Source organism: Mustelus asterias, chromosome 4, assembly GCF_964213995.1.
Source record: "Mustelus asterias chromosome 4, sMusAst1.hap1.1, whole genome shotgun sequence".
In the NCBI taxonomy this organism is placed as follows: domain Eukaryota; kingdom Metazoa; phylum Chordata; class Chondrichthyes; order Carcharhiniformes; family Triakidae; genus Mustelus; species Mustelus asterias.
Genome location: NC_135804.1, coordinates 11,786,689 through 11,812,787, shown reverse-complemented (window position 1 = coordinate 11,812,787; position 26,099 = coordinate 11,786,689). Strand labels below are relative to the sequence as shown.

The 26,099-nt window shown below is 43.3% G+C and overlaps 1 protein-coding gene across 1 annotated transcript in view; it reads left to right on the top strand.

Moving 5' to 3' along the window:
• The window catches only part of wwox (WW domain containing oxidoreductase), a 924,282-nt gene extending 898,394 nt beyond the window's left edge, over positions 1–25,888 (top strand). The window contains exon 9 of the mRNA XM_078210560.1: positions 23,916–25,888. Coding sequence (XP_078066686.1) covers positions 23,916–24,104 — 189 coding nt within the window. The 3' untranslated portion in view covers positions 24,105–25,888. The remainder of the gene's footprint in view (positions 1–23,915) is intronic.
• The last annotated feature ends 211 nt before the right edge of the window (positions 25,889–26,099 follow it).

Sequence of the window (26,099 nt, the reverse complement as noted above, 5' to 3'; positions counted from 1 at the left end):
GGAAGGCTTACACTCTGCCTGCCTTCTGGTTGTACAAATTGGCCTGAAGTGGTGTGTATTTTTGTTGGTAAATCCTTTCAGCTGGATTCACCGGGCAGAATGAATGCGCTGACTGTTCAGCTGTCCATCATCTTCGGTTTTATCTGCCTTAGCTGTCACTCAGGGCCTCACAGCTGTGAGCACGCTCAACTGGTTTGCCTGCTTTTTTGCTGGGATCTTGGCCTTGTTGATTCAGAAAGAGTAAACAAAAAAACCCCCCTGCTTTTCACGGACTGTCCCCTCGCACCAGTGTGTGTGTGAATTTGCCTGGGGGTGGGGGTGGGGGGGGGGGGGGGAGATGGGAAGTGGGTGGCTGCAGTTTTAGAGACCCTTAGTTCTGCATTTGGCACAGAGCTCTGAATCTTTCATTCACTTTACGAAATAACGGGCGTGATTAGATCTCGTGTCGATGCTTTCAGCCATTGCTTACAAAGCATTCACGTTTTGTAAGGAAACAGTTTTGGTACCTCTCTCGCGCTGAAAGGCTGTGGGTAACTGAAGGAGGGACTATTGTGTAAAGAGTATGTTGTTTGCTTTCTGAACTGTTACTTCAACAAGAAGCTGCCACTTGTTTCGTGCGAAGTGAAGCGAAACCTAAAAGTTTCTATTTACGGGACTTGGGGAAAGAAACTAGGGTGGACAAGGTTTCATGTTTATTTTTCGAAGGGCACTGCTGTGACAGAAAAGGAAATATGCAGCAGATGTGTGTGTAAGGACACCGAGCATAATAAGTTGATCATTTTTAGGACAAATTACATCATTTTGTGAGTCCCACCAAGACTTCAATAGCAGCAGAAACCACATAAACTCCTCGTGCACCGACACCCATCATTAATATGTTGTAATGTGGAAGTGTATTTTAACATTGCACTGCATTCTTTATTATTAACACAGTTATAAAGATTTCCAGAATTCACAGTGATTTGCTTTCGTGCGAGTCTGAACTCTTTTTTGCTGGAATTTTACCGGCATGCCCGCCCAAAGAACGGCATTCTCTGTTGGCCTCACGCGGGATCTTACGAGCCTTGGACGGGCGAGGCGGTAAAATTCCAGCATTTATTTCTGGATACTGTGTTCTGCATTGCTGCTTAAAATGTAAGAATGTGCGTCACATTAAAGAAAGTCATTTGGATATTGAAACAGAAGGCAGCTCTCAGTTGGTATTCTATTTGTCCTTTCTGTTCTGCTCTGATTCCCCCCATCCCTTCCTCCAACTCACACGTTTCCCCCTTTTTCTTTTTCTGCCCTCCGATACCTCTGGGGCATCCTTTCTTGTATGAACCTGTAGGTTAGTAGGCTGTTTGACTTTGGAGGGCTTCACGCCTGAACTTAATGCTGTTTCAACCCCAAGGTTCGTTCATGCCCCTTAGATTAGTGATTAAGGAGCAGAGTCATCATTGTGCTCACCCTTTCCCTCCTCCACATCACCCTTCCTTCAAGCTCCGGGACACAAATTGTAGTGTTAAAGTTTATTTATTAGTTACAAGTAGGCTTACATTAACACTGCAATGAAGTTACTGTGAAAATCCCGTAGTCGCCGCACTCCAGCACACTGAGGGAGAATTTAGCATGGCCGATGCACCAAATCAGCACGTCTTTCGGACTGTGAGAGGAAACCGGAGCACCCGGAGGAAACCCTCGCAGACACGGGGAGAATGTGCAAACTCAGCACAGACAGTGACCCAAGCTGGGAATCAATCCCAGGTCTCTGGCACTGTGAGGCAGCAGTGCTAACCACTGTGTGCCACCATGCCGTCCCAGTGTCCTGCCTGAGCTCTGTTCATGCAGTGCAGGCTGAAGTTTCCTTCTTGGTCTCTATGGTTTAGCACCGCGCAGTGTGGCGTATTCAGCTTTAGGTCAAGGAGCTCCACTCTGCTCAATGTAACCTGTTCTTTAACTTGGGAGTTTAACAAATGGTCTCTTATCCTTGGGAACCAGTTCCAAGCGACGACCATTGTGGGAATATCCATCAGGGTGGTTTATTTTAATGCCACTTTGCACCACCTCATTCCTCCAGTGGCTGAAAGAGAGGTCGGCTGACTCTTCCAGCTCACCATGCAGCCTCCTGAGCCTAAGCTTGCTGCGACCTTATTCAGTGTGTGATGCGTGTGCTCGTTCAGTATTATTATTGCACTTGGTGCCAATGCTCACATTAAACTGGGCAAAGGAGGTGATCTGTGATGATCAGTTCATCCAACTGTCAGGACTGTTTGACCCATTCATTACTGGAGAAGATTTCAGCATGGGAGGAAAGTGAGTTTGATTTGCGCGTTAAGAAAAAAAGTTACTGTTCTGCGCATTCAAAAGATAAAAACTGCCATTGGGCGCTTTTACATTCATATCCTTTGGATAATTTCTCTTCTCCTGTGGTTCACACAGACCATTTCCAGTCAACCCAGGGCCCTAAAACAATTCCTGTGAAAACAATTGCAAGGGGATAGACAAGAACCTTCCAGTTGGGGCTCAGTTTCACTGCCCCCCCCCCCCCCCCCCAACCATCCCAAACAATGAGGTTAAGATGGGAATCCCAGCCTGTGGCGTGACACTGACTTGCATGCTACCCCATGGAGCAAGACGCTTCTGAGGCATGCAGTCAAATTTGCACAGGAAGCAAATCAATAATGCACGACATTCTGACACTGAAACCCCTAGTGAGACAGTGCGTTGTTGTAGAGCATAGATTCAGCCTGTCCTGATACCGTACCACAGTGCAGTTGCCAACCCTCCAGGACTGCCCCTGGAGTGCCCAGGCATTGAAGATTAATCTCCCCAACGCAAAACAACCAGGGCTAAAAGTCAAGAGGGCATTAAAAAAAAAGTACGATTTATTTTCTCACTTCCTTTGAACATTTTTATCTATCAGGTAAAGAAATGTTGGAGATGGGGTGGGGGCCTGGCAGTGGGATGGGAAATGCTGTCTGACTGGGCGGGGCTTTGGAGGTGGCAGTTCACATGATGAAGCCTGCAGGATTACGTCAAGTCAACGTCGACAACCTAAGATTTTCAAAGCATCAAGAAATGTTGCAGGACGTGGTGCGTAGCATATCAAAGTGTTGGCACATGGTTGGTTCAATTAACGGGATACGGGTTGTTCCTGGGATTTGAGCCGTGTTGAGCTGAATTGTAATTATCTCAGGGAAGAATGCTGTGAGGCCGACACAATAAAAATGGCTCCCTCAATGGCCTGCTGGGAAAATGATTCACCTGACATGACAGAAAAATTGGCAGGACCAGAACCCTGATCCCAGTTTGTGGTAAACAGACTGATTTTAGACACAAGGAATGGGCCTCTTTGGTCAGGAGAAAATCCACCATGATTATTGCTCCTGATTTCCTACACAGTAACTCAAGCTGCAATGTAAGGACATTAGCTGAGGGTAGGATTGGACTTTGAGTGTGATGCCCACCACAGTCAAATATTCTGCGAGCCGTCGCCGTGTTGTGTGACGTTCACAGAATGGCCATTTGATTGACACACCCAAGACTTGTGGTGGAACCGTAACCCAGCAACATTCAGTGTCTTCAGGTGAGACAGAGTAGAGAAATTAGACTTTAAAAATTGATTGTGTTTTTTAAAGGAACATTGATCAAATTAAAATTGCATTCAAACGGAAGTGCACAACAGTGCTTAAGCTCTACAGTAATTCGAAGATTTGACCTACTCAGAGATTTTAAACACTTTGCTCTCCCTCGCTCTCAAAATAAAACCGCAGTTTAAATTTCAGCAGGGATGGCACAGGGGGGTCACGCGATTCACATACACATTAACTCTTTGAGAGGCACAGGGACAGCCTCTTGGCTTGTGCTCAATGAGTATTGGCAATGAAGAAAGGCTCTGTGATTGGAAGTGTTTTCTCTTAATTGCACTCCAGCTTTTGGAAATCCTTTGTGGCTGTGTATAATAACATCAGGCATGTTAAGAAAGCTGCCAAAGGGCATTCCGCGCTCTGATGGGTCACAGATGGATTGACCCATTCAGACATAACATGCAAAGTGAGCACCTCATTTTCAGAAGTCTCTTCCTTTGTATCTCTGCGCAAGCCCCTCTTCCGTTGGAGAGGCCTCCAACGTTGCTATTTTTAACACATTTGTGCTGATTCTTTAATATCCGCAATCCCTGTGGAATTAATTCATACAAATGAGTGGTTAATTATGCGAATAGCGGAAGTATAGGGATAACGGCACTGCCATTACCAGCAGGGAAGGCCACAACTGATCGACAGGTTGTGAAGGCAATTTTCTTTTTTCTTTGCTTTTCTCCCCGGTCTATTTCCGATTGATTCATTAAGTTCTTTATAATTTATCTCTCCTGTGCCGCACAGTGTTCCCCAGTCGAGGGGGGCTGGGATGCAACCATTTCCTCGGCCTCTGCAAAAGGAAGAAGAACCATTCTATGGCTGACCACTAGGAGGTGCATGGCAAAATCCGAGGATGGCTCAGTCTTTAAACAAAGCAAAAGCTGAGGAGATGGGGAGGGGTGGTGCGGGGAGGGCTAAGTCAAAATGACCCTTAACTGGTCTCAGAGCAGGCTGATCTCAGCGACACCAGTGACTGTGCAATGGTTGCATTGAAGAGGAGACCTCTTATCCCAGTAGTGGAAGTGAAATCACTGGAATGCTGTAAATGTGAATTTTAACACAACACTTTGCTGCTGTTCTTTCTTCCCTCGTGCTTATCGTGGCCCCGTGACCAGCTCCTTATAAGATTTCTCTGTAAAAAATCACGGTGAGTCACGCTGAGTTCTTTGAGAAATGCCTCAAAAGTGTGAAACCTGTCCTTTAATTTACTTTTAACTGGACAATGTAGAGGAATGCTAGAAATCAAGCTGGCGTGGAAGTAGCTGCCGTAGGTCCTGCATGCACAAAGGCATTGCTAATATCAGCAAAAATTGTCAACCAGTGTCAATGAATGTGAATTGTTCGTGATCCGATCCTGCACACAAGCACCATGTAATGTCATCGAAAAATTGTCTTTTGTATCATCTATAATTTCACCTAATTTGGGGAAAATATTTATTGACCTACAGAAAACCTCGCACAAAATCGTGAGCCTGGTCAGGCGACGATTAAGTTGCCGCAGTACAATTAATTCTGCCGCATATTTTTGCGTGGGCTTAGATCCTCGGCACTAATTTCTTTTGCTTCTCCATGTGGAGGTCGAGAATATCTAGACTGGGAAAGGACAAATCTTCGCCACTCTCAAACAAAATAGCAGTGTCGCTGGCAAAACATGAAGCAGTTGTTTTTATATACATTCTTGCAATGTTGATTGTTGGGCTGATTTAATTGGAATGGTTCACCTTAGAATCAGAGAAGGTTAAGGGGAGATTTTCTGGAGTTCTTGTAAATTGGAAGCGTTTTGACAGGGTAAATGAGGAGAAATTTCTTCCACTGGCAAGAGAGTTGGCAATGGCTTCCTCCTGCAATGTATAAATTTGGTTTTGTTGCTATTGGCAAGGCAATGTTTATTGTCCATCTAGGCTTGGTAGGATTGGTCAGCTCTCCCACACTGAAGGGCTTCAGTGAACCAGTTTTTCATGGTCACTTTTTCCCCCATGGTATCAACCGCAAAAATAATAGATTCATTAAAAATTAATTCCATAACAAGTTATCCTGGATTTGCGAGAGCATGACCATTGATATCTAGTCCAGTGCAGTAATCATTACACTTTTGTATCTCTGTCAGACACGAGAGGCTTTTATCCCACTGGCCTGATTTGGGTATGAGTCCATTACTGGAATGGCACAGCCTAACACAGGACACAAGCCCAATCTCCAACAACAAATTGGAATTCTCAAGATGAAACTGTGATGGATCAACCATTTTGGCTAGTTTTTGGGTGGTATTACTGAACTAAAAGATTGATTTCGCCAGCATAGCATGTTGGCACAAAGGATTGAAGCATCTTAGCATTGTGTCATGGCTGTATAGCATTTAGGTAACTGCACCTGATCTGCAACAGAGTAAGATTGTAATAGTAAGTGCCCTGAAACAGGAAGAGGTGTGCGATGTAATCCTATCAGAGGGCCAGACATGCGCACGTATCCCGGTTTCTACCTAAAAGTAACATCTAAGAGGCACTCCAATAAAGGTTCCAGCTATTAGTTAATGTCAGAAAAAATGGGTTCTGAGAAGGAAAGGATTGGATGATTTTTCCATTTCATATTTACCCCAATAGATTATTGTGAGGCAGATTAACTGCTGCTTCCATCCAAGAAGAAAGACTTGCATTTATATCATGCCCTTCCCAACTACAGGATGTCCCAAAGCACAATACCGTCACTGAAGGTTTTTTGACTTGTAACAGTTGTTGTAATGGAGGAAACCTGGCACCCAATTTGTGCACAGTAAGCTCCCACAAATTACAATGTGAGAATGACCAGATGGTATCTTTTCTCATGGAGTAGGTTAAGGGATAAATATTGGCCAGGGCACTGGAGATATCTTCCCTGGTCTCCTTGGAGATAGTATCCATAGGATCATGGATGTCCACCTGAGAGGGCCTCAGTGTAATGTCTGATCTGAAAAATGGTGCTCCCTTAGCTCTGTACTGTAAGTGTCAGCCTAGATACTTGTGCTCAAGTCATGAGAGTCATCTAACTCAGAAGTAAAAGTGCTGCCCATTGAACCACAGCAGACACCATGCGTGCATTTGTTAGATATCTACTTATTTATTTGCATGTATATATCTTTTTGCTCCTTCAAGGGATGTGGGTGTCGCTGGCCAGGCCAGCATTTATTGCCAATCCTTAATTGCCCTTGAGAAGGTGATGGTGAGCCACCTTCCCGAACCACTGCAATCCATGTGGCGTACTTACATCCACAGGTGCTGTTAGGAACATAGTTATCAACATGGTTTCTGAAGCCTAGGGCTGCACTGCTTGGCATCTTACTTAACATCGCAGTGCATGAAGCTGTTCCCTAAATGTGAAGCAGAGGAAAGGTCTGCTTGTTATCACAGCCCCACTGATACCAACCAAAATAATCATTTTTCTTATTTAAAAAATAATAAAGAATGACTGAATCAGCCAGGTCTTGTGGGTCATCAGATTTATTTATTAAATTCAAAATCTTTTCAGCACAGATAAAAATTAATCACTCCATCTATTGCGAATGTATTGTCTTTTTTTTTGTCATTTTCAGAGTTTCAATTTCCAAAAAGTTAACATTCCTATAAAAGTTCTCATTCAATCCATCGATTCCTTATTTCACTCCGTGACATTGTCTGTACCATAATGAGCTTCTCGGCATCCTCCCAAGTGTGAGCCTTTATTTTATATCTTTCCCGATATCTGTCTGTCTCTTTTTTAAATACAGACCATAGACATTATCCTGTGAGGACAAACTGCATGGAAAAATGACAGCAAAATGGTTGTACAGTAACAAAACTTTTTTGTTCTCTTTTATTTCCCCCCTCCCCAATTCCAGTGTGATTCTGTTATTAACAAACATCCTTTTTAATAATTTATTTTTCCCTTTTTTTGTTAAATTTTTTTGCTGAACTACATGCCATATGAGGATTGCGATTATAAAAGTACCTGAAATCTGCTATTAGACCAGCATGCAGAGCTCTTTCTATTTACATTCTATTTACATATGCGGACATGGCAAAGATCTACATGTTATTTACATCCTACTTGGGAGAGGAAGAAGGCAGCTTTAATTATGAGTCTAAAATTCATGGTACAATAGTAGAATATTTATCACATGCATATAAAGTTAATATTTGCATGATTTTGTTTTAAATTTTCTGACATACCTCTTAAATTTTCTATGCTAAGTTGTAGCATAATGAATTAGGCAACATTTTCTTGATTTTTTTTGTCTCTCGCTTGTTCTACCTTATTTAATGACTATTTGCATCAAGTACAGTATTTTCTTTTGTTTCTTTAAATGGTCACTAAGACAGAGGGCACCAATGCCGTGTATCGTGCACCTTTCTTCTCCTTGCTAAAGTGACTGGACAGACTATGGATTTCCCTACAAGATTTGGCAGCAAGAATGCTGGTGAAAAAAATACAATACAATAATCTGCTAGTGTTTCACAAGTATCCGTCAGCCAATGGAACACTAACTACAGAGTTTTCTCTCTCTCCTTATAAAGGTAGTGCCTAAGCTATCGTCATTAATTATGGAAATAGTATAAATGACACTCTATGTACCTATGAAATATTAATGAAGCTTGTGTTTCAGAACCTGAAAACCATTGTTTACAGTGTTCCTTCTATACTAGTTTTTTTTTGTTTGTTTTTTTTCTCTCTCTATCAAGGACCTAACAACACAAGAAAGTACCTGTTTCTTTTGTCTCTCTTTTGTTAAAACAAGGATCGCATTGACCTTAAACTACCCAGTCTCGTGTTGTCTTAGTTTATATATTACCTACTTTATTGCAAAATGCATTCCATTTTCGTGGTAAATTTTAGTATTTGTTGCATTCCTGGAATACTGAACCCCCTTTTTATTCAGTGAATTACCCAACCATTAGCCTCCTAGTTTACACCCTGTGTGTGTGGGAGTCACTGTCGAAAAGGTGTTGTTCCCTGGGCTTAACCCAGGAGTCATTCTGTCAGAATTTGAACCGAATGGCTGTACTTCCGACTTCCAAATGAAGCAACATTTAATAGATGCGATGAATTTTCAGTAACTCTTTCTTTCTCCCTCTTTCCACTTGGAAAAAAAAAATGATGATCCGTCGTCACCTTATGGTTTTGCATATTTTAAATATCAACAGCTTCTTAAAAAATATTGCTTTGGTGACATTAGCTGCAATATCTTGGCCAGAACAAATTCTTAGGGAATTTCGAGATACCGTCACACCACCAAAAGTAGATGAAGAATCAATTTGCCATTGCTTTCAGTATAGGACAGCCTTGGTATCTATCCCCTTGGGTCAATATATTGGAACATGTAAAGACCCATTATATCATTTCCCTTCTTACATCAGTTTCTTGCCCATAATACGGACCATAAACTACAATAATAGTAAATACAAGAAGATCAATAGAAAATGAGTTTAAGGAACAATAACGCAGTGTCTTAACTGAAGGAATTTTGCAATACTATTGATGGATTCTAATTATTATTAATGCAGTCGATATTTGGTTGTAAAATTCCTGGTTCCTGAAGGAATTTCCCCCTGAACCGGAATTTATTTTCAACTGTACAGGGCATAGATCACAAAACCAACAAAATTATTGTCAATTGAATTCAGAGGCAGGTTCCCTCTCCAAAAGGGACAGAGAGCAGAGCACGTGATCACAACCTTAGCACATCAGATCGAGACACATGGGGGGAGGGGATCAAGGCAGTGGGAATCACAATCTCTGGTGTTATGTACAATAGTCTCTAAAGGAGAAAAACATTTATTAACCCATTACTGGGATTAAAGGTACAATATATGTAAATTCGAACCAGATGGAACTAGCTGATATTTCCATTTGTCCGCAACTTGCTCACTAACTGTCTTGTCAACACTTTCATAATCAGGTGGGATTTTGATGAAAGATTACAAGAAATTAATCAATATTAGGTTTTAACGGAACCATCTTCCAAGTACGCTGCCACAATGAGTAATATCTTTCTGTAGTGTGAACACGGGGAATCTGAGGCAACATGTGGAGTCTTATTATTCAATGAATTCCCACAATCACAACCTGGCTTTGAATGGCTTGCCATTTTAATTTAAACCCAGCTGGTTGAGCAATTGAGTTCCCTTCCCCTCCCCGCTCCCTTTCCTCCGCAGCCTCGTGCGGGCGTTTCACATCAACTGTGCTGATTTTCTCAGGAAGAGATAGCCTCATCGTGAGAGACACCCGTAAATGTGGATTTCGCTCATTATAAAGGTTGTTGGCTGCAGACTGTGGAGTGGAGGCCAGTAGTCAGTCAAAGCTTAGAAGGACCATACCTCCTACCCTACAGTGCAAAAGAAGGCCGTTCGGCGCACCGACTCTTTGAAGGAGCCTCTAACCAGAGTGTTATTCTTCTGTGAGATTTTACCTTCCTAACATACCTTTTCCTGTTCACACAGTCTCAAAACTTTAATTGAGTTAAATCTCAAAACTATCCCAAATCTTATGATTTTCCCTTCTACTTTAAATGTGAATAATTTCCATGGTTACCTCATAGGTTTGTAGAATTCTCTTAAATCAAACCCTGGCACGTTTTTTTAGGACACCATTTATTACCACAGTGGTGAATGATTCAAACAGTTGACATGACCTGACCTTGGAAGTGGGTTCTGGTTCCTTTCAGTGATTGGGAAGCCCTGCAGGAAATTCTACCTCGAGCCAGATTCTCCTCCTTTGAAAGCAGTGGAACTTGGCTGCCACATGCAACAACTGGTCTGCTATTCATTGGGCTCAAGTGAATTGAAACTCTTTCAAAGGTGTCCAAAACAGGTTCTACTGTGATGACTGCATTTTTCGTCAGGGAGAGCTTGCTGCATGAGAGATATTCGAGGCAAAAAATAAAAGCCAATGAGTTGTTTGGATCTGAAAGCACTGCCTGAAAGGGTGATGGAAGCAGATCAAATAGCAACTTACAAAAAGGGAATTGGATAATCATAGAATCTACAGTGCAGAAGGAAGCCATTTGGCCCATCGAATCTGCACCGACGACAACCCCACTCAGGTCCTATCCCTGTAATCCCACATATTTACCCTCCTGACACGAAGGGGCAATTTATAATGGCCAATCAACCTAACCCGCACATCTTTGGACTGTGGGGGGAAACCGGAGCACCCAGAGGAAACCCATGCGAGACTGGGAAAAATGTGCAAATTCCACACAGTCACCTGAGGCTGGAATTGAATCCGGGTCCCTGGCGCTGTGAGGCAGCAGTGCTAAGCACTGTGCCGCCCCTGTGTCTCTGAAAAGGAGAAAAAAATGCAGGGCTATGGAAAAAGAGGGATGGAGTCGGGCTATCCAATACCTTATTCAATGCTAGCATAGTGATGAATCCAATATCTTATTCAGTGCTAGCATAGTGATGATGGGTTGAATGCCCTCCCTCTATGTTGTTCTCTGACCTTCTCCACTGAAGTGATTGAGAGTATGGGTGTGAATCTTTTGCGTACTGCAATGTGGTGGAGCTATACTGGGCAGTTTACTTGCAGGTCACAGTCATATAGAAGGGAAAATCTGACTGACTGAGGAAGCTGACTGTTGAGAGCAACTGCAAATTCTTTTCAGCTCCTGGCTTCGAGCTCACTGGAGTTCCAATAGCCTAGAAAGCTTGGATTCTGCCTTCATTGAGCCCCATTTATTGACAGATAAGGATAAGGAGGGCTTCAGAATCAATGCTTATCCCACAGTGCCATGTGATTTAATCCCTCCCGCTTTTGTATCAAAATTAAAGGTATGCAGAGAGGGTAGGCATATCCCCGTGCATCTATTGAGGTGTTGAGAATTATTTTTTAACATAGTCAACTCCCCATCCTCCCCAAAAGGGGCTTCCTTTTCATATTCAAAATGAATGCTCTCTGCAGGACTATGTGTTGAGGGTTCTGCTATATTGCTTGGAATGTTAACACTGGACTGCCTGCCTTTCACCTAAGCCAGGTCTCAAACAGAATTTCCGTTTGCTCAAACGATCTGAAGCAGGACTTGAAAGAACCTGAGGCATTGGCTAACCAGAAAACTAGATAAGTGCTTTTCTTTTCAAGAGATAACTTTTCTTTTCAACAGAGCCTGTGCCTGACAACAAAATAATACCGCACCCGTTACTTTTCAGCTATAAAAATAAAGTACCAGACATATACATATGTGTATATATATGTGTGCATATCTATATGTACGAGAAAACAATATATAGGCAGATGTTGATGGCAATCGAGGTATTTGAAAGAGTAGCGAATTGTCAATAGTTAACCCCTGATCTTGGCAAGTAGCAGAGACTGGACACATTCTCAAAGGAAGAGGAGTCAATGCGCATTTCCTCACAGGCAGTTAAAATACTAAAACAGAAACCTTCAAAATGTAAGGAAAAGTGTTAACAAATAATATTTTAAGGAGGATGAGGAAATGGGTGTAAAAGGTGCAGGAGTAAGTTGAAGTAATTAAATCTGCTCCGTCTGATCAGACAGGCGAAGCCCCTTTAATTAAAGGTTGCAATAATTTTGTCAGACCACATGAAGGATACTGGGTCCAATTAGTCACCCACTCAGCTATCAGTCCAAGATTTGACACAGTGAAGCAAAAGAGTCTGAAGAATTTATAAAAGCAGAGGAAACCCCAGGTCACCATCGGATTTCATAAGAAATATTAGGTTATTAATTTTGTGTAAGATAATGGGAATCAATACAGACCATTTCTCTTTCTGAAATATAACCTTCTTCTGACCCAGACATGTCAATGGAAATCACCTTATTATTTTAGCGCTCCATGTAGATGGAATTTATGCAAAGGAATCAAGAACTAAAAATATGATGACCCCCAGATTAAATAACACACTATCCTTAAAGGAACAGCAAGCTTCAGGTAAAATCTCTCTGAGCGTTCAGGTTCCTCCCTTCAGTCACTTGCTCAGTTTCCAACCCAAAGCCTAAATGCGGCCAGATCGCCTTCTCGCCACATGCCTGAAGGTTGCTCACAATTGGCCGACACCATCAAAAGCCAACTTCTTTTGGATCTCAGCGATTCGCGTGAGCAGGTTGCATTCAAAAAGACGTTTGCTCTCAACATTGACTTCAATACCAAGCCGTGCCTGGTGTGTATATTTTTTGGGTCATCTGACGCAAACGCGATTAAACATCAAGCCTACCACTTTGCTTGGGATTTTCAGGAAGATAAAAAGCTATTGGAACTAAATGGAAGCTGGCAGGAGCAGAGCTGCAAAATGCAGTGAGGTTGGCAAGATTGTGATGAATCTTTCAGTACTATGTTCCCTGGAGATAACATTTCTGCAGTGATATGGAACATTAAAAGTGTTTTTTTGTAAATGTATCTATTTGTGACAATTGCTATGAATACATTTGGCACAACAATAGTTCCTTCTCTCCCTCCGTCTGTCTTCCTCCCTCCATTACAGGGAGATGGAAGCAGATTCCGTATTACCTTTCAAGAGGGAGCCAGATATGTACTTGAAAAGGAAATCAGACTGATTGGATGGCTCTCTCCAAGAATCAACAGAGAAACAATGGGCCAAATGGCCTCCTTCTGTGCTGTGTGATTCCATGGTGCCAGTTTCTCGAGGTCATAGAATCATAGAATAGTTACAGCACAGAAAGAAGCCTTTCAGCCCATCATGGCAATGCTAGCTCTGAGCAAGAGCAACTTACGAGTCCCACTTCCCTGCCCTTTCCTCGTGTTCCTGCAATTATTTCTCTTCAGCGCTTATCCAGTTTTTTTTTTGAAAGCCACAAATGAATCTGCCTTGAACACAGCAGCGCATTCTAGATCCTAATCGCTTGTCACATAAAAAGTTTCTTCCTCATGTCACTTCCGGCTTGAATAAATCAGTGTCGTCTGGTTCTCGACTCTTGCACCAATGGGAATGGTTTCTCCCTAACAACACTGTGGGCACCTTACGATCTTGGACAGCCCTATCAAATCTCCTCGCAACCTTCTCTAATGAGGACAACACCATGTTCTCCAATCTGTCCAAGTAACTGAAGTTCCTCACCTCTGAAATCATTGTAACAGCTTTCGCAACCTTCCAAAAGTGCAGTGCCCAGATAGGCCTCTGTTTCTACAGTTGACACAGCAGCATAATTCAACACTTGGTCATCTCCAGAAACAACAGCCACTTCATTCCTGGTTGACTTTCTAAGGTTGGTGTGAGGCACAAAGGAGTTCCCAGTTATGAAATAAGCAGTGTCGTTTGACAGTTGATCGAACTCCCTCCCCCACCATTCCCAAAAGAAGCCCAGACATTGGCTGATTTGTCTGCTAAAGGAATCAATCCTAGCAGCCAATCAAACAATGGCAATGACGAGTGGTCATGGACACACTAGTAAGAAGGAAACTTCTTGAAACTTGCTACTTCCCCACTGAAGTTGACTGGGAAGGGAGAAAATGCAATCTCAGACAAATTTACAGACTCACTCCACATGACCATTCAACTCCTGAGGAAACAGTATGCGACTTTTAGGAGATTATTCCTCAGCGGCCACCCGTCCGATTAACCCCTCACAGGGTTAAGGTTTCCCGGGTGCCATGCACCTCCTCCTCCTCCCCACACAGTACATCACCCAAAAGGCCATTGTTTAGGCTCAAGCCTTGTGAGAACGTTCAGGCTATTCAACCACGTTGTGATCAAGCCTTACCGTGACTGAACTTGGCTGTCCACTCTTTACCAAGACCACTCCCAGTGCCTTTCATCACCTTGTCTCAGATCAGCTGACTCAGCACAGGGCTGCCAATCAAACATGGTGCCTCCCTGACCTGAATGGCTCAGCTGCTCTCCAGATACATTCCCAGTTCTATTTTCAAGAGACATTGGGGAGTGATTTTCTGGTTCTTCCCACCAGCGGGATCTTTTGCTCCTGCCGATGGTGAACCCTTGCCACGGGTTTCCCGGTAGTAGGGAGGTGGGATTAATGGGAGATTCCATTGACAGCAGCGGGACCGGAAATTCCCACTACGGGCCAACAGCAGGCCACCTCCTACTGCCGAGAAACGCCCCGCGGGGGCCACAGAAAATCCCCCCATTATCATCCAACAAGAATGTTTAGCAAGCAGAGGCTTGTGTGATAACTCTTGCCATATAGACCATGCTGACTGCACCAGGATTTAAACATAGGGGAAACAAAGGGTTATAAAAGGGACTATGTAGACATACTTCATATACCCACAGTGAGCAAAATGCTACGGATTTAACTGAGTTTTAAAAACAAAATAAGCTAATTTTCTGATTCTTTGAGGAGTTTAACCCAATGTTAAACTCCCCTAAATGGTGACAGAACCCCTTTAATGAAAATGGGACATAAGGCTGGAATGTGTGCAGACCCAAAGCAAACACTGATTCAAACTGCCTTCAAATAATAATTAACACGCTGCAAGGTTTTGAACATTCACTAATGATGTATAAAACGGCACTCAGCCGATAATGAGAATATGATTATAAATTTAGTTTTGCTCCACCTCCTCTCATATTCCAACTGCTAATTATTTTGCCAGTGAGATGGTACGGGCCATGTTAACACAGACATGCAAAGTTGCCTGTTTTCTGGCTTACAAAGCTGAAGAGCGGTGGTGGAAAACAGCCTGGCTTGATCATCTTTCGATGCCAGCTTCCACATTTGCACTGCAGATGGTATCCGATAGATGCCAATTGTTCTAGAAATAGCCTAGAAATTTGGAAGCTGGCATTGGAGGGCTTTTACATTTTCTTCTGCTTTTTTTAATATGTAAAGCCTGGGGGCAGATTTTTAAAGGAACAATCTGCTTTAATTCTACATTGGTTTTTGCGTTGAGCTAATATTTTTGCTTGGTGCCTTTTTCAAGGGGCACGGGTGCCTTCAGGGACATTTTTCAGATACATTCTCAAACAAACTTCAGGGGCAATGCTCTTTGGAAGGCCTATTACCCTAAGCTCATCTAATGGTGACCATCTACACATTTCAATGGAAAGCTGGTGGGCAGGACTGTGGTTAGCACTGCTGCCTCACAGCGCCAGGGACCCGGGTTTGATTCCCAGCTTGGGTCACTGTCTGTACAGAGTCTGCGTGTTCTCCCCCTGTTTGCGTGGGTTTTTTCTTGTTTTCACTTTGTACTCAATTCAACTTGGTGGTTGAAATGAAGACCAGAAATGAATAAGTTGACCAGATTCATGCACTTTCGGAAGCCCACCACCTTCTGGTTTCCTATCTGTGGTTAGTTTGCTCATCTTAGCCAGGGTAATAGAAGGGCGGTGTTAACAGCAGGCTGGGGTCTGGGGGAGGAGTGCATTTGACCAGAGTTCCCAATTGCTGTTTATTTATTAGCATCACAAGCAGGCTTACATTAACACTGCAATGAAGTTACTGTGAAAATCCCCGAGTCACTACACTCCGGCGCCTGTTCGGGCACACTGAGGGAGAATTTAGCATGGCCAATGCACCTAACCAGCACATCTTTCGGACTGGGAGGAAACCGGAGCACCCGAAGGAAGTGCATGCAAACACAGGGAGAGCATGCAGACTCCACACAGTCACCCAAGCTGGGAATCAAACCCAGGTCCTTGGCGCTGTGAGGCAGCAGTGCTAACCACTGTGCCACTGTGCCACGCAACAGCTCTCTGTCACCAGCTCTCCGTTGAAACATGTACGTGGTCACCGATTGGGACTGCGACTTGCCCATTCTAGCCCCTTGGTTGATTGTCATAGAAACATAGAAGATGAAAGCAGGAGGAGGCCATTTGGCCCTTCGAGCCTGCTCCGCCATTCATTACGATCATGGCTGATCATCCAACTCAATCGCCTAATCCTGCTTTCTCCCCATAACTTTTGATCCCATTCACCCCAACTACTGTTGTCACAGTTGAAGAACAACAAAATGGTGTAAGATCATGTCATTTGCAACATAGACGCACCATACCCCGGACTGACTTACAGAGAGGAGGGGATGGGGCGAAAGTTGGACAGGATGGAAATCGTTCCAAATAGTCAAGGCTGGAGTGTCAGTCCAATCGCACCGCTCCTTGAGAAGTCTGATTGTAGACGGAGCGAGCTCAAGAGCGGGAGAATGGCAAATAAACATTTTTTAAAATAGCAGTTTAAATCCATTACTGTTCTACCCCTGTGGCTCGGGGCTGTAATCAGAGTCTGACAAATGACTTGTGAAAGAGAGTGATGAACCCTCATTGTGCAGACACTCTTTAGTTAATCCGAAACCAGATTTCGAGGTAATTTCACATAGACTAAAAAGATTGATGGCGCGGCCTGCCTTGACAGCTTGCAAATGTTTGGGAGGATTGAAAATGGCATCGAGACTTGATTAAGGATGGTGCAGGGCTTCAAAGAAGTTTCTCTATTCAGTATATCTATCATTTTAATTTGCAAACTGCCTTTACAACAACTTACAGATGTTTGACCCCTGACAGAGTAGTTACTGCCGCAGTCAAATGGGAATCACTGTGGGGAAAACAAGCTTGTGAAATGCAGTCGAGATAATATGTACCTGCTCCCGAGCATATTTCTCCTTCAAGCATAGAATCCCAGCGAAGAGTGAACTCCCAGTCCCACCTATTGAGATGTATAATGTCTGCGAGTCTGGTGTACCGATAGCATTTCCTCACAAATTAATTCAGTGTTCTGTGTCTGTCAGGATCCAGATGCATTTTGAACCATCTGCTGTAGTCTTTCAGGAACTTATTTTTTTAAACAAACAAAGGTTCTTCAAAATGTAACCAGCTGTAACAAGACGAATGTTCCTTTCCAGGCTATGATTTTTCTATTGGAAACATTTCTTTGTAATACAACGTTGGAGTGCCAATGCTTTAATTTAATAGATATTTCAGTTGCTCAGAATGAATCCATTGGCAGATCGCTCAACAGTGTCTAACCCACGATAAATCAATGGAAAATGTGTATCATGGGTTCAAACCAGCGTGGAAGCGTACCTGGATTTCAGATCCAGCGGTACTTGAAGCAATGCAGTGTAAGCATGAAGGAAGGACTTCTGGAATCCACCTTAGCAACTTGCAGCCCCTGGTTGAAGGGTGGAAATTCTGATTAGATGTAGCAAATATCTGGATTTGGTTTATGGATTTTTTTTTCCTTCTTGACTTGGATATGGAGCCACATCCTCTTCAAAAGGACAAGGGAAGACAAACCTGGCCACATTCCCTGCGTTCATGCACCATTTGCTCCCAGTCAGGCTGCCGAGAGTGTTCAAAAATCAGAACCAGGATGCCTTACAACCAAATGCCATTGGCTCCAGAGGAAAATTAAGCTGATTACAAGGGGTCTTCTGGCCCAGATTTCCATGTTTTAATGTGGAGCATTGCACAATAACAATATCTTGTTCATTGCTTTGGCCTTTTTTTTTTGACCATTACAGTTTCAGTGCACAAGTGAAGTGTACAGGTTTACTGCAATAGAAAGGGCATCTGCAGCAAAACCTTAACCTGGAACTTGCAGCAAGGCTGTTCCTGGAGTCTTAAGCTATACCCAAAATGACCCAAAGTGCTCCTTTCAAATACAAGTAGTTCTCAGCAAACATTTTATTAACAAGGCTACTAAGGGTTAGGTTGGTAAAGCAATATCATACAGTCAAGCTTTTGCCCCTATGGAATCATAGATTGATTACGCACAGAAAGGGGCCCGAGGAGGAAGCAGTGGCACAATGGTAATGTCCCTGGACTAGTAAACCAGAGGCCCAAGCTAAACCCCACCATGGGAGTGACTGAAATTTAAATTCAATTCATCAATAGATCTGGAGTTGAGAGTTAGTCTCAGTATTGGTGACCATGGCAACTATCATCAATTGTCACTAAAAAACACCTGGTTCAATAATGTCCTTTAGAGAAAGAACTCTGTCATCCTGACCCGGTCTAGCCTACATGTGCCTCCAGACCCACAGCAATGCGATTGCGTCTAACTCCCCTCTGAAATGATTGAATAAGCCCCTCAGTTCAAGGGCAATTAGGGATGGGCAACAAATGCTGGCCTTGCCGCACCCCATAAAAGAATAAAGCAAATTGGCCCATTGAGCCGATGCTGTCTTTCTGCAGGATCAATTCAGCTAGTCCCACGACACGGCCCTTTCCCCATTGTCCTGTAAGTACATTTTCCTTCAGCTTGTTTTCAGCAGTTCAGGGTGAGAGGGGTTCTTGGAGCAGTGTACTGACCACCAGGACTTGTTTGTAAATTCTGCTGATTAACCTTATTTTTGGCAACCTATAATAAAATAATTGATAGGTTGTGATCAGTGATGTAATGATGTCATAGAATCATAGAATCCCTACAGTGCAGAAAGAGGCCATTTGGCCCATCGAGCCTGCACCGACAACCATTCTACCCAGACCCTATTTCCGTAACCCCATGTATTTACCCTGCTAGTCCCCCTGATACCAAGGGACAATTTAGCACTGCCAATCCACCTAAGCTGCATATCGTGGCATTATTCTACATGCCTCTGTGTACAGAGACTGTCAGGCTGTCAGGGCACTTCACTATGGCAGCAGTAGCCCTTTTGAAGAGCAGCATCTATTCCTGAAGTGCCCTTGCTGGAAGACATAGGTTAAGCAGTTTGGAAAGCACGCTTCCACAATGCCACGTGACCATTGAGGATCTGCTCTAGGGAAGTCAAGGCAAGATTGTCATTATAATTGAATAGTTCAGCACAGAAGAAAACCATTCAGCCCATTTGGCCTGTGCCAGACATTGTGACATTTACTAATTCAGTAGGCAGCCTCTCCAAACCTATACCTCATACACAATACATGGTATCAGGTGAATTCCATTCACATTGCCTTCAGATAGGCAAGACAATATTATTACTTTATTTGTATATACATTTGTTAGAGGTAAAAAAAACAATTTTGCAACATTTTTGCTGTCCTATCTGGCTGGATCCTTGTTGGATCTCAATTTTGAGTCACATACCAGTAGACCTTTGCTATAATAGAGGATGTCAGTAAAGTAGCATTGGTTTAAGCCCAATGCCCTAATGTTAGCTGGGCTGAACCTAAAAGATGATTTTATTAGATAACTTTTTTTCCTCTTTTGGATTTCTGTGCTCCTTGCCTGAAGACATACTGACTCCTGCTGAGGTGAGGTTCCAAAAATGTCAATAGTACCTCATTCAACGTGGCCATCCTTCATGTATGAGCCTAGATGGTAGGTGTTTGCAGGCCATACAATTATAATGGGCATCACAACCAATGCGAAAGTCTAATCCACACACAAAACATACACACACATGCACCTTTCAGGAGGGTCGCTGCATGGGCAATGAGGGGTGAGAATTTTGTCTGACTTCCAACCCACACCCCCACAGTTACTTGTTTTGCCGTGGAAGAGATTTTCGAAGAACATTTTAGGCTCACCGCTAAAACAAAGCACCCTACTTGTCCAAGATATAAAGTTTTCCTTCACCTCCTTTCCCTTTTTTGCCTCTCCGATGGGATTATGCTGCTGTGGGACTGACTAGGATTCGGGGGAAACAGACAGTTGTCGTGTTTAGTTATGATGCTCTGGTGTAGAACAGATTTGATGGACCAGCTGGTTTTTCCTTGCCCAATATTTCATATGTTTATATTTTGCACCGCAGCTGGTAATTTAGACTGTTATGGAATAACATGAAGGATAACATATGTGTTTCATTTATCCATTAAGCCAGTGCATCATCATCTGAGATAACATCAGTGTAGAGGAAATCTTCTACTGGTCCATGAGAACTAAATGGATGGAATGAAGTAATTGAGTAACTGTAATTAACAAATATTTTATCAGAATGCACTCTTTCTTTCATGTTGAAGTTACTCGAGTTGTGCCTGTTTGAAATGCAGAGTATCCATTTTGTATAATGTAGAAATATTTAAAATAATTCCAGCTCTACAATATGTAAGATTGACTCGGTAGGATCATTAACCAAGAGATCACATGACCCTGGGACCCAAGGAGGAATCTTAGTCGCTTTCCCCATAATTTCCCCATAATTTGGGGTGGCACAGTGGCACTGCTGCCTCACAGTGCCAGGGACCCGGGTTCAATTTCCGGTTTGGGTCACTGTCTGTGTGGAGTCTGCACGTTCTCCCCCGTGTCTGCGTGGGTTCCCTCCGGGTGCTCCAGTTTCCTCCCACAGTCTAAAAGACGTACTGGTTAGGTGCATTGGCCCGAACAGGCAGCGGAGTGTGGCGACTAGGGGAATTTCACAGTAACTTCATTGCAGTGTTAATGTAAGCCTTGCTTGTGGCGAATAAATAAATGTTACTTTACTTCCATAGAATGGATTTTTTTTTCAGTTGGATGAGCAAATATTCACACCTCGGGCCTGGATGTGAAGCGCTGATAGACCCTTGGCTGAAACCAAACTGGTGTCACGTTGGCCATGAACCGTGTTGCCATGACACAAAACAGCTTGGCTCCAGTCAATTTTCTGGCAGCACCTTGATTGGAGATGAAACTTGCACAACAAGTTCTTATCTCGGTTCGCCAGCCTTTGAGGGCAACTGGGGCCAAGAAGCAAGGAGTGAGCAGAGTTTTCTGTTTACAAGATTTTGGTGAAATTTTAAAGCAAATTCACTGAGTTTGACTTGATAGATGATATTCAAATTGTCGATATTTGCATAGATAATGGCAGTGTCCAAAGGAAAACTTGTTACATGGAATATTCTGGGGACATGGCATGTCTCAATCGCTACCTGCCTGCCCAGAATAAGTTGTGTTTCAGTGCATGGATCGTGCAAGAATAGTTTCTCCGAATAGTTTCTCTATTTGATGTTAATTTATAGGTTCCAGTTGAGGAACTACAAGATACATAATATCCTGGTTCACACGCTGTCTGCTCCTCCCCACTTCATTCAAATATGCCATCCACTCAGCAATTCTGATCCCCCATCCCTTCTCCAATGGTGTCATGTAGCATTACACATCTCAATCTTCTCTCATAAGCTCTGACTCTAAGCCTGGGCCATGCTGTAAGATGCCTATGGTTGACTGGTTTGGCAGCTGATAACTAGTGTCACTTGGGGAACCACAAATGGATGTATTCATAGAATCCCTGCAGTGCAGAAGGAGGCCATTTGGCCCATTGAGCCTGCACCGACAACAATCCCACCCAGGCTCTACCCCAGTAGCACGACGTATTTACCCTACTAATTCCCCTGGCACTAAGAGGCAATTTAGCATGGCCAATCAACCTAACTTGCACATCCTCAGAGTGTGGGAGCAAACCGGAGCACCCGGAGGAAACCCACGCAGACACGGGGAGAACGTGCAAACTAAACTCCCAACGCCCTGAGATTTTATCACTTTCTGGATGAGGGGTGACGTTACAGTTATAGCTTCAATGATAACCAATAATGGCTTAACAATTAACACTGTGAGATGAATAGCAACGTATTAAAAAGTTATTGATCCCCATACTGTCTTTTGAGACCAGGCATTGTGCTGGTGCGACTCTGGGCAAGTTTCATTGATCCTGTGAGGTCTCAGTGCACCCACACCAGATCATGAAATCTTTTGTTGGAGGTGAAGACTGAAAGGGCTGAATGGTTTAGCCCTGCTCCTATTTCTTATATTTTAATTTATGTTTTTGTTTTGTTTGTGTGAACTTTACACTTTGATCCCTCTCTGTGGTTGCTAACAGATTCTACATTTTGGACTGGGAGAGTGAATAAGGGGGCCACCAATGCCCACCTTTTGGGCACCGACACCATCATCACGCCCTTATTTTTCAGAGCGTTATCCAGAACAGTTAAAGCTTGAATCAGACACTTTCTAATGATCCTGTTTAAATATTCAGTTTGGTGTTCTACCTTACAGAACACTTGGCTGTTAAGGTTACTGAAGCTTCAATAACCTTTCTCCATTGGCTAAGTAAATGCCAGAGGGCAGATATTCATTTACTGCCCTGACCATTACTTGCCTGCAGGAGCAATAGAGTGAAATTGAGTGCGGAATATAACACTGTGTGCTCCGTTTTCTACCAGTTTAATTGGATGCCGAAATTGGGCAGACTCTTGTCACCAGCATGAGATCCTTACCGCATACTTCCTTGGCTCTGCTTAGGAAATACTTGGCGCCCAAGTGCAAAAAGAGGACACAGCACTGCCCACCCAATCCCACACCCAACCCAAGAAAACCGATCCACGATCTATTCACGAAGTTTACAAGATTATGAATGGCATGGACAGAGTGGATAGTCAGATGCTTTTTCCTAGGATAGAAAAGCCAAGTACTCAGGGACATAGGTTTAAGGTGCGTGGGGAAAAGTTTAGAGGAGATGTGCCAGGCAAGTGTTTTACACAGAGGGTGGTGAATGTCTGGAACGCCCTGCCCGGGGAGGTGGTGAGAGCAGGTACGATAGCGGCATTTAAGGGGCAACTAGATGAATACATGAATAGGATGGGAATGGAAGGATCCGGACTCTGTAAGTGCATACGGTTTTAGTTTTGGCGGGCATCATGATTGGCGCAGGCTTGGAGGGCCAAAGGGCCTGTTCCTGCGTTGCACATTGTTCTTCGATCTGACCTTCTCTCTATCCAACTGCTGGCGGCAAAATGTTGTCCCCTGCCCACCTGGAACTACCCACTTCTTAAAAGGTCCTAAAGTAGGCACAGAAAGAAATTGATCTGTGTATACCCCCTTTGGGACTGCACTCCATCAGGTTTTAAAGCTTCAATGCATCTTTTGTCTAAAAAAAATCCGGCCTGTGGTTCAAAAGCCCATTAGTGTAGTCCACATGCAAGTTCCCATTCATTTCAGGAAGAAAGCACCAAGTGAGTTATAGCACCCGGCGCTGGCAATTTACTAAAGTGGAGTGGGGAGGCTGACAGGAGGTAGATAGATCCATAGTTGCGTGACTTACCCAGTGTCTTGTTCAGTGGGCTGGTGTGGGGAGGCTGGAACCCACTCGGTGTATAATTGCTGCAGTAATGCTCAGTCACTCAAGGGTTTCATGTACCTTGTAGCTGGGAACTTTGGCAGGAATCGTTGACAGACTTTTACACAATTAAATCAGCCTGATGAAAGCAGAATGGATAGATTTGGCACATGTCACTATGCTTGCGCTTTGTAGGTTTGTGCTTAATTAGAGTGTACTGGCTGATTTTTTTTTGGCAGGGATTTTTAAAACATCAGTGCTGTCAGAATAAATTCAACATCAAAGTACCTGCCACATTATAACGATGGCGATACTATCGTCTCTCACTGTTCAGTGTATTTTAATCTTAATTATTATTATTATTATTGTACTGGAAATTTATCTTTCCTTTTCATGTTTTGTTGCAGCAACAGGGAGCTGCCACCACCATATACTGCAGCACTGCCCCGGAGCTAGAGGGCCTGGGAGGGATGTACTTCAACAACTGCTGCCGGTGCCTGCCTTCACAGAAAGCCCAGGATGAAGCATCGGCCTCTGCCTTGTGGGAGCTGAGCGAGAAGCTAATCCAAGAGCGAGCTGGCAGCCAATCTGCGTAGCGTGCAGCCCGGCTTCTGAAGACAAGGAACCTTGCAGCAGGAAACGCTTGCTCCCTCTCTTTCTGCAACTCTCTCTCTCTTTCTGTCTCTGGTTCTATGCCCATGTTATCAGCTTGCGAGATTGAGTACATCTCAAATAAAGCTTAACTCTTTGAAGCCTCCGCTGAATTCTGTTTTGCACTGTTTGAGGAACAGATAAGGTTTAGCTCACTGAGGGAGCGTAATTAGTAATTGGTACACCTTGCCACACAGTCTCATTATCGGTGATCATCACTGATGAATAATTATTTGTAATACTTAGTATGTCAATAGGAACTAACATCCTCTATGTACAATAAGTATGTGCAAGCACTCATTGGTTACTCCTCAAAGACTTCATGATCATGATTTGTCTGCTTTCAAGAAGAAAATAAATATAGCTCTTGGGGCTAAAGGGATCAAGGGATATCAGGATATTGAATTTGACGATCAGCCATGATCAAAATGAATGGTGGAGCAGGCTCGAAGGGCCGAATGGCCTACTCCTGCTTCTAGTTTCTATGTTTCTATGAAGGAGGCAATCCCTTCATCTTCGACTACTGAGATTATGTTGCAAGTAGCTTTTAAATTCAATTCTTTTCAACGTACCTTATTACTGTTTGTTCCCCCTCTTTATTGCTCTATCTGACTTGATTACTTAATCGCAGCACTTTCCCCCTCCAAACCCCAACCCTATCTCCCCTGGAAAGATTGTACTATCGGGGCACTGATCTCTAGAGGACCTCCAGTCCATGCTGCTCTATAATGGGTCAGTCAAAGATGCAGTAACAATGTCGCAAACCATATTTAACTGTTTCATGCTCTCTCTAAATACCCATACCCTTCCATAAGTTAGAGTCACCCAACCTTATGTTTCAGGTAACAGCCCATGGAACTAAAGAGGAAAAAAAAGCATCTTCTAAATAATAACAGGTGGATTTGAGTAATGGGGACACCCTAATAATTGAAGCCGTGGATCTTTCCATTTGGAGCCCTTTCAACCTTTCCCTTAACCACACATTTTACGAAATGATTCAACCAATCCTGCCTGACACGAGTCTCAAAAATTCACCAAGTGTGGACGCAATTAAATTTCCACATTGTGATGAAAACAAAGTACTGTGGGCCAGGAAATCTGAAATAGAAACAGAAAGTGCTGGAAATGCTTAATTTGTCAGACAACATCTGTGCAGAGAGAAACAGAGTTAACGCTTCAGGTTGATGACTTCTCATCCAAAATACTACAATCCTGCGTTCATTCTTCTGAGCATTTGCAGCATTTTCTATTTTTATTTGACAGTATGATAATGAATACGTTCACTCAATGTGCTTCGATCTTGATGGGCCAGGCTGTGGTTGGCTTAAAGAAGACTCGCAGGTGTGGTTCAGCCTTGTTAATCCTAAAATACAGCCTTTTGCAGCAATAGGAAAAGGGATACATTGTAAAGCGTGATGCCAGTGAACAAGATAGGTTTTAATGTTCTCGGGTGTCCTCTTCTTCTTCGAGAGGGGGGGGGTTCCTCTGAACAAGAGTGGGGGCCCAGAGCAAGCAACTAGCGCACTAAAACCCACAGCAAATGCTCACTTAATTTTCCAACAGAGTGTAGAATTTCGACAACCTTCCTTTTGTTGGGATTGAAATGATATTGAACCAAAAGAAAAACACAATTCCCGTTAAAATCTGCAGTCAACTCTGATGTGATGCAAAGTCAGGCAGGCTGGACCAAGGTCTTGTGTATCTCAGCCCATTTGGAATCCAGTAGACCATCAGGGTGGTCTCAGAATCTCCCTTTGTGACTACCCGTAATCTAACGTCAATCACAATTACTGTGAGAATCGGAAGCACTGTTGAGATATGTGAATATATCAAAGAAGCCTAACTATGTACACAGGGTGCCATCAGCGACTGTGGGATTGAGATCAGGAAGGGTCAGTAATTGTCTCAGCAAGGTCTCCAGTTGCAGATTAAGACTGTTC